The 15,617-nt window shown below is 38.4% G+C and overlaps 1 protein-coding gene across 1 annotated transcript; it reads left to right on the top strand.

Moving 5' to 3' along the window:
- The first annotated feature begins 270 nt into the window (after positions 1-270).
- On the top strand, positions 271-15,008 carry CCDC174 (coiled-coil domain containing 174). The gene is made up of 11 exons (XM_007430935.4): positions 271-428; positions 740-844; positions 1,240-1,340; positions 3,280-3,338; positions 5,699-5,879; positions 6,620-6,715; positions 9,564-9,700; positions 11,279-11,373; positions 12,732-12,855; positions 13,657-13,809; positions 14,513-15,008. Exons 1-11 carry the CDS (start codon positions 387-389, stop codon positions 14,839-14,841), a joined length of 1,422 nt encoding a protein of 473 aa, XP_007430997.1. The 5' UTR covers positions 271-386; the 3' UTR covers positions 14,842-15,008.
- The last annotated feature ends 609 nt before the right edge of the window (positions 15,009-15,617 follow it).

Consider the following 15,617-nt stretch of genomic DNA (forward strand, 5'->3'; position numbering starts at 1 on the left):
TAGCCGTATTCCACCGGAACAGCTCTTACATGATTGATATATTTACAGTACGTTGTTATTATTTCACGCGTTTGTATCCATTATTTAATTGCTCCATGAAGAAGCATACCCCTCCAAACTCGCCCCACCCCTTACAAAAACAAGCGCCCAACATTCCATTTCACGCTAGCGAGTCGGCGGGAAACAAAGGGGAAAACTACAGCTCCTGTCGTACTAGCCGGGTGCTGTCGTGAGAGCAACGCCGCCGGAAGTCGAGGCCTTAGTTTCGCTTTACGGCTTAAGCCGGAAGTGGTGCCGGAGGGCCGGTGTGTGCGGGGCCCTGTCGTTTGTTTGGCTGTGGACCTCCCTGCGTTGCGGCGGCGCGGCCTCCCCTCTCTCGGAGAGTTATGGACCGGAAAAAGAAGCCTCTGAACGTAACAGTCGGTTCGGTGAGCAGCAGAGGGGGAACGGGCGGGCTTTCAGAGCGGCTGTGGAGTCCTTGGGGATCTCCGGGCTTGGTTGTTTTCTTGCAAACGTTTTCTCGCGACTTTGGAGATCTTTTTTTCCCCCAGAGTGAAAAGGTAGAACTACGTAAGTCTAGTGGTATAAGACGCTCACTGTTTGTATTCTTGTGTAGACCGCAAATCTTGCATTATGTCGTGCTTTTCTACCCTCCTCCCCCACCCCATCTCCTTTAAAATTCACACTCCGTTGCTAAAGATTGAGTTTGTTTTTTCTCCTTTCGTTACTCCTATTTTAGCTGGTAGATTTGAAAGCTGAACTGTTCCGAAAGCAGGAAGAATTCAAAAAAGAGAAACTTCTGAAAGATGCTGGAGTCCCCGTAAAGCCCAAAACAGTAAATAAGGTAGGGTTTGTTAATAGCATTTAGATTTCTTATCTCTGTTTGAGGATTCAACCACAGGATTCTTCCCATTCTTCTAAATGCATTCACTCTTCCTTCATATTTGATTTTCAGTCATTCTTTCTACATGATGAAACCTCTCAGTATATTATTTGTACTCACTTAGTTTTGTATTCAGTCCACATTTATTCAGCATCCATTTATTCTTGGCCCTATCTCTTGTTTTACTGCACATCTTTCTTAAGTAACATATTCAGCTTTTTTTTTTTGCACTAACAACATTTATTTCAGTTCTATTCTTTGAAATATTGATACAAATTATAAGCACAGCTCTGCAGTTATCTGCAAATTAGATTCAAGAACAGCTATATAACTTGTGTGAAATCTTATTGTTACAGAAACCAAGCATTTGGACTAAGCAGAACAAAGGTGTTTCAGATCGAGCTGAAAAAGATGCCGAGCAGAAGATAGAGGAGCAGCAAACTCTGGATAAATCAAGGTGATTCACCTCTGAGAAAAGCAGACTTACTAAATCTTGTAAATAAGATTATAAAGAAAATATGGTGTAACTTGTCTACAAACCCCATACGACGCAGCATTGTGTTACATTATGAACCAGCATATCCAGAATGGTTCTGCCTTCTTGGTAAGAGCATCAAGGTAGGTCCTGTCACTGCAAATAGAGAAAAGAATGGAGCCAAAAAGCAGGCTTTGACATTCTGGAACAGATCCCAGAAATAAGACTGCTGCATTTGCTCTTGGCATTTTGGAAAATCCTGAAGAATCTCCTTTTTAAGCAGGCATTAGATAAGAGTTGAGGGTAACTAAACAGCCAATTTTTTAGTTATGTTATGCTGTTTTGAGGGCACTGAGCTGTAATTTATGAACTGTTTTGTTTTTCTTATTAATCAACCAGAGTGGACTGAGCAATATAATTTTTTAATTAGTAGAATAAACAGGATCAGGCATCTCAAGGGTTATGTTGTATATTGCCTATTTTATGACTGACTGCTTTTGGATTGAATGATCCTGAATGTCAGTAATATCCCATTTTAGAATGCCCAGGGTTATGGTGATAATTGTACTTGCCAGTGAAACTATATTTGTATCTTGGATATCAGACCTCCCTTCCAGTCCAGGATACAGCTAATCTAAAGAATGAGAATCCAAGAGCTCTGGTTTATAGTATTTATTAGAAGGAAGATAAAAAATTTTAACACAAGAATTTCAGTGAATATTCAGCTTTCAGATGAGACCCTTAGAGGCAATTTCGGGCTGGAGAATTCCTAAATTGCTTCCTAAATTGCTCATTTTTTCTTCTTTTTCCACTTGTTCTCTGTTTTGATAACCATCACACTGAAAGATAAAATGTATTTGCTATTTGCACTAGAGGCCAGTGTAACTGGATCATATCATAAACCATTATGATTTTTGAGAGGACCATAAACTTTATACACTAAAAATCACATACAGTAATAGAGTTTTGGAGGTTTTGTTGTCTTTCCAAATACAGTCTGTACTTATTATGGGAACTAGTTTTCATGTAGTCAGAAGCAAACAGTTTGATACCAGATCTGGCTATTACCAAAACAAGGAACAGATACAAATGGACACTTCTATCAAAGAGAGAATCACTTTTAGCCCTCTACTTAAAGGGGGCAAGGAAAGAAGCGCAGGAATTTGAACAGTTATTGCAATTTGCATTTGATACTCAGCAGTCATTAGAATTCTTTCAGAATGTCTTCTTAGCTTCTCTGCAGTAAATGAAATGTTCTTATACCCTTGTGTGCCTGTTTATCTATTCCAGTCCAGTTTAAGCCTGACACTTATCTCCCTTCTCTCTCATCTTCCTTTTCCTGTGATCGTTTTGAAACAACTTACTTGAAGTGGACAAGCCACTTAATTAAAAGTAATAGTATTAAAGAGAGAAAAGGAACAAGATGGTGGCTTTGATCAAATGAATATACACATGCAGGAGAGAGGACAGGGTTCCTTTTGTTTCTGCTCATTGAATATGGTTTTAAATCATCTCAACAATGCTGTTTTTTATATTGGACTTTGACTGATAAATTGTTGGGCCTTATGAGAAACATTCATTGCTTAATTTATTTTCAGAATTACTTCCAGACAATCATTCTGAATAACTCTCAAATGTGTGCATACCTTTGAGTATATGGAGGATGTACAGGCACATTTGTAATGATTCAGTCATAGTCCCAAGGATGGAAATGTGGCTCTGAAATGGTGGAAAAACACTTTTGGGTTGTCTCCATGGGGTTGCAGACATGCTTATCACTGAGACCAGTTTAAAACTACTTTGAGAGAAGGCAATCTTGACAGCATGTAGTGGTGTTAGGTTATATTGTCCCATGTTCTGTGTGGCAAAAAGACTCAGTGCTATGAAATATGAACTAAAAGTGGTATATTATTGTTTTTAGGCAGAAACTGGAAGAGAAAGCACGTCTGTATGAAAAAATGACCAAGGGAGATTTTCCAGGTGAACACCATTAGATTTCTTGGGAGTGTATGTGAAACATTTATCAATCAAAGGCTCTACTATAAAATGCTGTTATGAGTAATAAACACTCAGTAATTCTTATTTCCAAATAGGCCTGTCTAGGGTGGCAGTAAAAGTGTGAGTCTTGTCTGCTGCTGTTAGCACTTTTCTTATGAAAAGAATAGGTCTTTCTCATTGAAATCACAATTTTGTCCTAAGTTTCTTTGACATTAAGCTCTAGAAAACTGCAGTTCCTAAAGGGAAAGCTTGTATTTCTACATCTGTAGACAATGCCATTTGTCAAGGTAGATGTTTTTGCCCTCTTCCTGAAAACTTTAGGCCAGTACTGGTGGCTTTTTCTTTGTGGGGATTCCATTCCAGCCAAGCAACTCTGGATAATGATACAGCAAATGATGAGTCTGGGACATAGGCATTCTTCCATGAGTATACAGTCACTTTTCTCAACAGTCCAAGCTTAATATAGCCAGTGTTCTGAAATATTCCACTTTCCTCTTTTTATTGTATTTAATTATGCAGAAGTGCTAATTGAGTTTCATTTAGCAAAGTGTTTTGTTTTTCCTGTAAACCTTCCATGTAGTCACAGAATACAATTGTTTCTGCTTCAGCCCTGCTTGAATGTCTCTTATGCAAAGACGTTCCTGAATTCCTTTCAAGAGTCCCAAACAAGTTTGGCACTCTTTTCCATTTGGTGAGAGCACTCTAAACCTGACAAGATTTTGCTGTGCAGCTAATCTTAGAACAATTAGGACAAGGTTGGGGATTACCTGGGTTTAGCCTATATGTTCCCCTTGGTCTAATTTCAGAAGTTCTATGAAGGAAATAGTGCTAATCTTTTACAACAGCAATCTTTCCCATTCCCAGTAGGAAAAGTTAAAGAAGGTAGCATCTTTCTGTCCTGATTGTGAATTTCCAGATATGCAGGGCTCTTATGCATGTTCATAGTCTTCTGTGTAATCTCAAAATTTGCTGCAGAAGATTGGAAAGCCTCCAAAAAAAGGCTTAAGGGAAGGAATAAATATGTGAAAAATCCCTTTGTGCAACACTGGATTTCTCCCAAGAATTCAAATTGTACTGCCTTTCTGTAAAACAACAACAGCAACAAAAACAGGGAAAGGATATTTTAGAAACTACTTTTTATTCACTCTTAAACCTTGAAATGACTGTATCTAAGAAAAAAGTATGCTAAAATTGTTATTCATGAACCAGATACTCGCATGTTTGACTAGATATGGCATATCGGTGACTCTTGTCTGTAGAACCTAAATGCTTTTCAGCTGGCACACACATAGTTACATTTACAGTACAGTGGTACCTCTAGTTACGAAGACCCCTCCTTACGAATTTTTCAAGATACGACCAGCTCCGGCCCCAAAAATTTACCTCTACTTGCGAACTCCGCCTCTACTTACGAACTGGATCTGCGGCCATTTTCCCTGCTGCCACGTGGTCGCAGCTTCCTGTGGGCGAGATCGCGGTAGCAAGGAGACATTCAGTGAGGCTTGTGGTGTGTTTTGTGGCGTTTGGAAGGTTTTTGAGGTTTAAAAATAAAATGCATATGTTTCAGAACTGTTTAGCCGTATTTACATTGAACCTTATGGGGGAAATTTACCTCGTGGTGCGACCAAATTCGGAGGGCAGAACGGATTAACCGTATTTACATTGAACCTTATGGGAAACTTTACCTTGACTTGAGACCAACTCGAGTTGCAACCAGAGTCACGGAACGGATTAAGTTCGTAACTAGAGGTACCACTGTACGTCCTTTCCTTTTCTCCAAGCTAAAGCTTGAGATAATTTTGATGTGTGGTAACTGCTGAAAATAGCAGCCCTATGTCTCTTCTTCTTCTCTTCTCTAACGTACATCTTAACTTCAGTAATTGTAGAAGAAGAGATATTTGTACCTTTGCAGAAAAGAAAAATAAAAGATGGGGGCCTGCAATTTTTGACAGCTTCTGTTCATCTCCCACGATGTCTAGTTCTGGTCCAAATACTTAGTTAATCTACATATTGTATATTAACGGAAATTCCATGAGATCTACATCTCTTTGTTTTCTGTACAACAAAGAGGATAACCAGTCTTTAAAACTAGATAAAACTGTACAGCGCTAGAATGGTTCAGTATGTTGCTATGTAATATATTACATAATCATTTTACACACACACACACACGCGCGCACACACACACACACACACACACATATATATATAATAAAATTTTCAATCATTCATTCAGGAGCACTGAAATAATCTATAGTACTGTTAACTGTGATTTTATACTGGTTGTTATTTCAACTCAGTACTTTTAATTTCTGTCACTTAAAATTGATCTTCTGTCATAGATGAAGAAACTGAAGATCTGTATCTTGTGGATTTCACTCAGAAGATAATTGACAAACAGAGAGAAGTACAAGAACTATGTACCAGTGAAACTACCAGAAAAGCAATGGGGGAGGAGAATAGGGAAGAAGAGAGACTCTCTGAAACAGAGATCCCACCTCCACAGGACCCGAATGAAGAATGGTTGGTGATAGCACTATTGTGTATTATGTGGCTTCACTGAATTCAGATGAAATAACCTGACTTATCAAAACACTCTCTCTCCATTCACTCTCTTTCTCTCCCCTTGCTGCAGTGAGGAGCTACCAAAAGTTCCCCCTCATGCTGGAATAGGTGTTATGTGAATTGATAGCCATTTCAGTTTATTTTTTTTATATAATTTTTATTAAAAATTTTAAGAAAGAAGATAAAAGCTAATAGGAACTAATATAGAGTGAGAGAAAGAAAAGAAGAAAAAGAGATCAAAGAAAGAGCTAAAGATGCAAGAAAGAGAGGAAAAAAGTAAAATGAAAATAGAAAAAGAAAAGAAAAAATACAAAGAAGCAGCTTCTGATTTTCTTTACAGTAGTTATAAGTACATTTATAAATTTACCTCTTGCTCTATGGTTACAATGTAACTCTCTTTTTCCTATAATATATCTAATCACCAAAACCATAAATCATAAGTTCTTTTTTTTTTTTTGCTTGTTTCATGCAAAAAGTCTATAAGAGGTTTCCAGTCAGCAATAAACATAGAAATACCCAATTCAATTTAGATTGTAGCTTTATTATAATACATTTGCACTGCTAGTCCCCTGGAAGTTATGTATCAAGTTTAACTGGACTGCTAGTTATTCTTTTGACAGCAATAATCATGTTAAATTGTTATACTTTTGAAAAGGTTGAAATTAATTTATCTAAGTTAAGTTTGCTTTTCATTTTAGGGTTGATTATGTGGATTCACTAGGCCGTTCAAGACGATGTATGAAGAAAGATTTGCCACATCTGCTACAAATGGATAAAGAGCTCCAGGGAAAGAGGTAAAGTTTATTCTAGAGAAAAGTATGTAAAAAACAGCCATGTTTTATAGGGAAATAAGAAAAGAATGGATGCTTGGATTTTAATTGAAAATGTACATATGATAACAAGAAGTAATGCAGTCATTATTCTTCCCTCTCTTCTGCCCAAAATGATAAATGTTCATGAGGAATCTAATAGACATTTGGTCAAGTAATACCTGAATTCTTAAAAATTAGAATAGATTCTATTTAAGTGCATGATTTCTATACCTATCATAAATATTTACTGGCTAAAATTATTGAGAGCCAGTATGATATAATGGTTAAGGTGTTGGACTAGGTCTGGGAAGAGACCTGGGTTCAAATCCACCTTGAGCCATGGAAGCACATTGGGTGACATGCAAAGTGCCTTGAGCACCTAGAGAAAGGCAGAATACACAAATAATTTATTTTTGTATCTTATAAATCTTTATTGGCTGAAATGACTTGCTTTTGTTCTCTTAACACAGGTAATAGTTTCATAGTCTTTATAGTAACTCATCAAACTGGTCTAGATCTGAAGTTACGTGTTAGTTTAAGAATAAGGAAACTAGAAATCACAAAAATAATGTGGAAGGTCTCACAAAATGGTTGCCTACGTTGTAAATGACAGTTGGCAGCATTTCTTGAAACATGCTGCTGAAAATTCTAAAAAATAAGGAATGTTCTCTGTGGCACTATTGTAATGTATTATTTGCAGACGTATCCATTAAGCAAGTGTTGGGCTTCAGGGTTTAGTGGCTACACAGACCACGGGCAACTGAGCAGGGACTGATTAGGCTCCTGTCTTTATAGCCTTTATAGCTTATATAAACCACCTTGCCTCTGAAGATGCCAGTCACAGTTGCCAGCGAAACATCAGGAAATCTGTTGCCTAGACCATGGTCACTAACCCTGAAGCCCAACACTTAATTTTTTTTTTTTTTAATCTGCGCTCAGTCATTACTGACTCTGCAGTGACTGCTTGGACGAGTCCTTGCAGTTTTCAAGGCAAGTGTTTCGGAAGTGGTTTGCCAGAGCCTCCTTCCTAGGGCAGAGTCCAGCTGGCGAGCGCAGGAGGCGGGGTTTCCGTTGCTTTGCGCCCTTTTCGGGTGCGCGCGGTTTTTCGCGCTTACCAGCAACTGCTCCCAACTCTTTTTTTGCAAAGCGCCGCCAGCATTTTTCCTCCCACCGGAGTGAGAGTCCCCATTTATCTACTCACGTGAGTTTTCGACCTGTTGGGTTGACAGGAACTGGGGAGGAAACAGGAGCTCACCCTGTTTAACGTGAAGGCTGGACTCGAACCGCTGAAGCGTCAGCCATTTCTGGCCGGCAACTTTCAGCGTCATTAAGCCACTGCGCCACCACGTCCCCCAACACTTAAATAGCTTGACAGTATTTCATGGCTGGTATCTCGTGGGCAGTGTTGGGCTTCAGGGTTTAGTGACCATGGTCTAGGCAACAGATTTCCTGATGTTTCGCTGGCAACTGTGACTGGCATCTTCAGAGGCAAGGTGGTTTATATAAGCTATAAAGGCTATAAAGACAGGAGCCTAATCAGTCCCTGCTCAGTTGCCTGTGGTCTGTGTAGTCACTAAACCCTGAAGCCCAACACTTGCTTAATGGACAGTATTTAAGCAGTTGACCTTTTTTCAGTAGAACTGAATGTTAATGTGTCCTGATGGAACCTATTATAGTATCATTTCTGTTCTTAGATAAAAGAATTGAAAATATATAAAGTTGGGCTTGTAATGTTCCATGAAATAGTACTTACCTTGGTTTTTTAACCACTGTCTCTTCATATTTTGGTCAAACTAGACATTTTAGGAAAAATAGTCTGTAAGTTAATAGTGTTGAAAAAAGGCTCATTGTTCAAATATCTCTATAGCTAAATAGCAGTAATAAACAATTTTGAAACATAAATCTATATATTTGCTGATGAATGTACCTTCCAATTGATCTTCCTTTCAAGATACCATCTTCTTATTAGAGAAGTGTAGACTTGGAAGAAAATACATTTCCCAATTTTTTCTTTGAATAAGCCTCATATGAGCTTTTTTTCTTAGAATAATTTTGGAATTCTTATAAAACAGAGTTTGAAGCCACTGTTTAGCTGCACTTGATGTCCTCAAGGCAATTTCTGGCAATACATAATTGTTTAAGATAATGTTAGTATTGAAGAAGGCAGTGGCAAACCTCTTCTGAAATCTTGCCAAGAAAACTGCAGGAACTAGTCCAGGAAGTCATGAGGAGTTAAAATTTACTAGAAGGCAGGCACCAAAAAAATAAAAAAATAAAAAAATGTAGTATTAAATAATCCTTTATAATGTTGAATGTATAACTTAAATACAAATTTGTTAGCAAGGTAGAATCTAGTCTGCTGATGTTGTTCTGTCAGCAGATGTCTAGGTACTGAATGTTGTCCAAAGTCATGTAAATTGAAACTTTAAAAATTTTAATATTGTAAACACATTAAAGAATACAGTTTTACAAGCCAGTTTATTTATATGTATGTATGTATGTATGTTATATTAAAAAGTAAAACAAGTTGAGAACTGGAAAGAATGTATTTTCATAGTTTCATAGTGCCTTTAATGTCTAGTTTATTTTTAAAAACTATTTTCCATAACTAAAACCAGTTGAGTGTCCTTTTAATTGTTTCATACCTACACGGTATTATACAAACCAACGTTATTGGTATCTATTCTACAGTTGCTTTGGCTTTTCTTGCACTGATATTAAACTTTTAGATTGGATATTGTAGTGTTGTTGGAATTGCTACAGAGTTTGGGATATTCTCCCGTATACCACTTCTCAGTTCTTAAAGAATGCTTTTTTCTGATTCAATTAGGCCAGTGACTGAAGAAAAGACTCTGCTGTCAGAAGACATGAGAAGGGAGCTTCAGCGTCAGGAATGGGAAAGAGAAGAAGAAGAAGCGCTAAAGAAACCAATGGGTCCAATTCATTATGAGGACATCCGAGAAAATGGTATGCTGATTTCCTGTGATTCACATCTGGTTTAAAAAATATCATATAGCTTAATATCAGACTAGATTCTCTTCTCCTTGGTTAAAGTATGTTTTTTTAGAGTGATAGTGCCCATGCAGAATTGTTAAGCTGTTATATTAATCATTCACTAGTGGAAAAATGAGAATCAGTTTGGTGTATGGGCTAGAAACTGGGAGATTTGTGAGTTCTAGTCCTGCCTTAGACACAAAGCCAACTGGGTGACTTTGGGCCAGTCCCTTGGAAGAAGGTAATGGCAAACCACTTCTGAAAATCTTGCCAAGAAAACTTCAGGTGCTAGTCCAGGAAAAATACAGGTAGTCCTCAAGTTGCGACCATTAGTTCAGTGACTGAAGTTACGACGATGCTGAACAAAGGGACTTACGACTGGTCCTCACAGTTCCAGATGTTGCAGCACTGCTGCGGTCATGTGAACAAACTTTAGGCGCTTGGCAACCAGCTCACCCTTACGACTGGTTGCAGCATCCAGCAGTCACATGATCGCCATTTGCAACTTCCATGCTGGCTTCCCGGAAGCAAAGTCAATGGGGAAGCTGGCAGGAAAGGTCAACCCATTTGTGAAACTCTCTCCCCCAGTCTTTCTTCACTCACACATGCCCCGCTCCCTCCTTTCCAGGCCTCTCTGCACTGACACCCACCAGCACCCTCCTTTCCAGGCTTCCCTGCCTACACTTGCATGTACCCTGCACCCTCCTTCCTTGGCCTTCCTGACCTTGCACTGCACCGCAGCACCTCCTCCCATAAGTTGTGTGTAGCCTGCACTGGGCCTCCCCCACCACCCCGTGTCACCCCCACACTCCTTAACTGGGATTCCCACTTCTTCCCCCTTAATGACCCACATGTCTTGGGTTACGATGACAACCTGGATTGCCATTGCTGAACAATGCAGTCACATGACATTGCACTTTACCACTGCATCACTTGCACTTTACCACTGCATCACTTAATGATGGCAATCCCAGTCCCAATAGCAGTCGTAACTCGAGGACTGTAGTAAGATTAGGGGACTATTCAAATTTGTATTACTGATAACTATATTGCCCTATACTCTGTACTTAATCAAAGAGTGGAAATCCTAAGTCTCACTCTAAGCCTTCTGAAAATAGAAGAAAAAATATAAATACAAAAAGAAAAGGTTAAAGGTGCTGTGTTGTAAGTTACTATGTATACATTTAGAAATAAGATAGATGCAAACTAGTATAAATCTGTCTGTTAAAGCATTATTTGGGGCAATGTTGACTGGGAATCAGAGTATAGTTCAACAGATTTAGAAGGCATATGATTTGAGAAGGCTATTGTAATGTAAAAATTATTCAGAAATGTTTGTCTTTGTATTGATATATAATCTTGGAGAAAAGTTGTAGGTCCATCTTAGAATCCACGCTGACCACTCAGAATAGCCCAGGTTCAGTTCCTGGCATCTTCTGGTATTATTGGAAGAATTCTGGCCTGAAACCCAGATAGCCATCACTGATATTAAAGGAAGTCCAGGAATTATAGCATATTATGAACTCTAATATGGTGCAAAATATCTTTCAGAGGCCCGACAGCTTGGTGTTGGTTACTTTGCATTTGCCCGTGATCAGGCTTTGAGAAGAAAACAAATGGAAACCTTAGAAATGCTAAGAGAGCAGGTATGATGTTTAACAGTCTACCAAGTATGGGAAATCTCCAGATGTTCTGAACTGCGTGTCCCAGCATCCCTCATCAGTGGCCAGGTTGACTGGGGCTGTTAGTAATTATAAGTCAGCAACATTGGAGAGCCATAAATTCTCCATCCCTAAACTTATGATGTGAAATATCTGAGCTTTTCTCAGATGTTTCTGTCCTCTATCCTTGGTGAACTGTGTCTCTGAATAACATAAATGAGATGTGATTTTTTCCCAATCCAAGGGACACATTTTCTAGCTGATGGACTAGGGAGTGCACATATATACTTGTTCTGTGAACTGCAGAAGGGAGCTGCTATAATTCTCCCACCTTTAAAATGGCTATTTAATACAGGTAGTCCTTGACTTACGACCACAATTGGGACTGGAACTTTTGTCGCTAAGTGATGCAATTATTAAGTGAGTTGCACCCAATTTTACGAACTTTTTTTGCCGCGGTCGTTAAAGAAGCACATGGCCGTGAAGCAAATCCAGCTTCCCCCATTGACTTTACTTGTTGGAAGTGCCCTGGAAAGGTCACAAATGGTAATCACATGACCCTGGGAAGCTGCAGTCATCATAAATACATGCCAGTTGCCAAGCGCCCAAATTTTGATGATGTGACCATGGGGACGCTACAATGGTTGTAAATGTGAGGACTGGTCATGTTTTTCAGTGCTGTTGTAGCTTCTAATGGTCGTTAAATGAATAATCTTAAATCAAGGACTACCTGTAAAAAGGGAGGAACATGAGGGACCCAAATAGGATTGTTTGGAAGGAAATGTAAATCTCCTTCACTCCATCTTCTTATGCTCCTGTCCCCTCAGTTGATGGATAATCAGCTGGATTATCGAGAAAAAGGGATCAGATTGCTCAAGGCTGCTATGCCAGGCCTATAAACAGAAGCAGTTGTTGTAGTTGAATCAACCAGTAGCAATACAGATTTCACCATAACCACATAGAACACGTGTAATAAATCTATGCACATAATAAGTTCAGAGGTAAAGCGTTCAAATGAAAAAGTTTACATCGGATAACAGTTTGAGGGATAAGTTTAATTATAGGAATAAATTATGGAATTAAAATTTCACAGGTTTGTTATTTAAATACTAATTTCTTTTTTAAAAAAAATGCTTTTCAGTTACGTAGTTGCAGTGAAAAATAGTGTGCATTCCAATACAAATTCTTTGACTGCCTATGAAATAGAGTTTTCTTACATTGTGGTAATGGAAAAGATAAAGCTTGAAACTCAAAAGTATGGGAGGAAATGGATAAAAAAAAATAGCATCTGTCTATGAATATCTGAAGAGAAAATGAATTACTATTGTATTGCATTTCTTCAGACCATCGATCAAAGAGCAAAACGTGAACATTTAAAGGAAAAACGTAAAGCTATTTTGGAGGCCAGGTTGTCTAAGCTTCGAGCAAAAAAGCGCTTAAAAGATGGTGACACAAAGGAAAATGGAGGTACTTTTTGAATTACTTCCTTTAAATTTAAAAGCAGTTTTGGAAAATGTACATATTTGTTTAGATTACAGTCTCTCTCTTATTCACTGAAAACTACGAATTTGACTGTACTATATTATAGCTTGTTCCAAACGGTTTCACAATCTCATTTTTTCCAAATCCGAAATGATTAAGAGTTGCAATATTAGGGAAAGATATATTGTGATAGCTTGTGCACGTGCATTAAAGAAGCATGATGATGGATTAGGACCAGACTTGATTTTTCTAGTTCAGACACAGCAATAATCCACAGTGGCAATAGTCTGGAGTTCATAATCTCCAAACTATTTAATTTTTCAGATAGTCAGAAAATATTGCTTTAATTATATCAGTTTGGATAGTTTCTGTTCCTGGCTAATATTAGCGCTATTTTCATCACTAATAAACTTTTGAAAAGCTGGTGAAATTGATGAAAGGAGGAGTACTGAATATTTTTATCTTTGCTAGTTTCTTCAGTTTTACAATATGGTCATTCCAGGATATGTTGCCAAGTCATATCATTTGTTCTGCTTCTTGATATCACTTGAAATGTAGGTCTTTTTTCTTTACTCAGCCATTTCTCCTTCTGGCTTACTCTGTAATAACTTTCTTTCAAGGAGGGGAGAGGTAATATCTCAGTGAGATGTTTTACTGTGATTAAATCATTACATGAATTCGCTTACTGTGATATGGCAATATCATATCCATTTATCTCATCCATTTACCTCATCCATTTATCCCATGCGGTGCCTAAAATCTGTGTGTGGTTCTCCTTCGAAACAGAGGAAGAGGCTGTAGAGCCAGTCCTGTCTTCAGTCAAGCCCACTGAACTGCCAAGAGTTTCTACAGAAACTAGAAGAGTAGAAGTTATCATTCAGGAAAGGAAAGATACCAAGCCGGGCGTGCCCTATGTTCGTGAGTGGGATAAAGGCAAAGGTAAGAAGCTGCACCAGACACGGAACTCTTTCAACTGTCAGCACGTCAAGAATTATTTGGTTTAAACCATGGTGGCTTGGCCCATGGGACCCCCAGCGCTCTCTCTTAACTCCCCCAAAACACCCTGATAGTGCTTTGTCAATGTTTGACAGCAAAATGAATTATTTTAGCAGTGTATTTTTTCCTTGATTTGGAGGGTGGGGGGTGGTGATATTGAGGCAGTTTCAAATTTTGCCAACGGAAGGCCTTTCTGTAATCCACTAGCAAGTTGGGAGGCTGTTACAGCCCATGACTAAGCAGAATTTCCCCAATCTTGGCTTAAACTCTGGTTGGGTCATTAGCATTTCAGGCAAGAGACTCTCGTGTCCCTACATAATACAGAACAAACCAGTCTATTCATCCAGACATCATGGAAAGGTTATAGCTGCACTGTAGAGCTGCTTCTCTTTCATGACCCTCCCCAGACTATTAAATCGTATTGCAAATGTGAATAATTTGGGTGACTTCAGTTCTGTCTTTTCTGTTTTCAAGGTTCTATTAGGGTAAACAAAATAGGACTATCTTAACAAAAGTAAGACAGATTATTGGGGGAAGGTTTCTTTTTAAGAAATAACCTTTACTTTTATAGTTTCATAGAGCTTGAGCTGAATTAAATAGGAAAAAGCAAGCTGAACTTGATATTTTTTCTCCTTCCCATTAATAGAATTCACTTTTGGACTCTGGTCAAAGAAGCAGAATGATCTCAGGAATGAACGAGATCCAGAGTTTGCACCACCTTCTGCTTACTTTGTCAATCAAAACAAAGCTCATGATTTTAAAAGCCAAAATTGGAATAAATCTGGATCTTCCTATGAAAAAATGGAACACAGTCTTACAAGTAATTTGCCATCTACATCAACTGAGACTCACAATACCAACTCACAGAACAATCACTTCATATCCACTCAGGCACATGAGATGGGAACGTCAAACCAAGAACCAGTTTACCAAAGTTTGGATGATATGCTCTCCTACTATAAGCAAGTCACATGAACCCTAGATGCTGTTAGCAAAGCTATTTGCTCCCTGATGATTAAAAAACTCTTGCTAGGATAGATATCAAATCATTCTATGAACAGGAATGAACCTTCCTGCAATTCTCTTCTTTCCATCATTTCTAATATTAAAGAATTCAGTTTTAAAGATACAGTCTTGGTCTGAAACTTCATTTCTTCTTTAGGCACACAAAAAACCTGGGTATTATCAGGTTTTAACATTTTAATAACGTTCCTCATTTAATTAATAAGGAAAGGTTATGATAGAGCAAGAACTACTATAGAAGAAACTTAAGCTATACATCCTTCACCATTTGCCCAATTATTTGGATTCAAGTAGGGATGGTGGGCAACTTTTGCAATTTAGGGACTGCAATTTTTTTTTAAGCTTTAGAAGCCCACAGAAGGAACATTGGAAGAGACTGGGTTGAAAAGTTTGGTCCTTTTGTGAGAGGTTTATTTATTTATTTGATTTATTAAATTCATATCCTGGCGTGAAGGCAGTATATCTAACATTCTCTCCCTCAATTTTTGCCAACATCTTTGTGAAATAGATTGGACTGAGAGTGACTGGTAAGCTCTCATAGCTAAAAGTGAACTTGAACATGGGTCTCCCCAGTCCTGGTCTAGCAACATAACCGTGATACCCCATGGACTCCCATGCCACCATCGGTTTCTCCGTAACCTGTCAGTGCTGCAAGATTGCAGGAGCTGCAAAATTTCAGCTGGAAGCCGTTTCTGATATGGGTTATCCTTCCTGAGATACCATCTGCT

The sequence above is a fragment of the Python bivittatus genome, unplaced genomic scaffold, assembly GCF_059951505.1.
Source record: "Python bivittatus isolate LINGU-HERP-01145 unplaced genomic scaffold, Pbiv_v1 ctg000080_np1212, whole genome shotgun sequence".
Classification (NCBI taxonomy): domain Eukaryota; kingdom Metazoa; phylum Chordata; class Lepidosauria; order Squamata; family Pythonidae; genus Python; species Python bivittatus.

Excerpts from the sequence above, each read along its gene's own strand:
- CCDC174 (XM_007430935.4), top strand. The coding sequence starts at position 387 with ATGGACCGGAAAAAGAAGCCTCTGAACGTAACAGTCGGTTCG. Across the intron at positions 5,880-6,619 it reads CAGGACCCGAATGAAGAATG|GGTTGATTATGTGGATTCAC; the intron begins GTTGGTGATAGC and ends TTTTCATTTTAG. Across the intron at positions 9,701-11,278 it reads TGAGGACATCCGAGAAAATG|AGGCCCGACAGCTTGGTGTT; the intron begins GTATGCTGATTT and ends AATATCTTTCAG.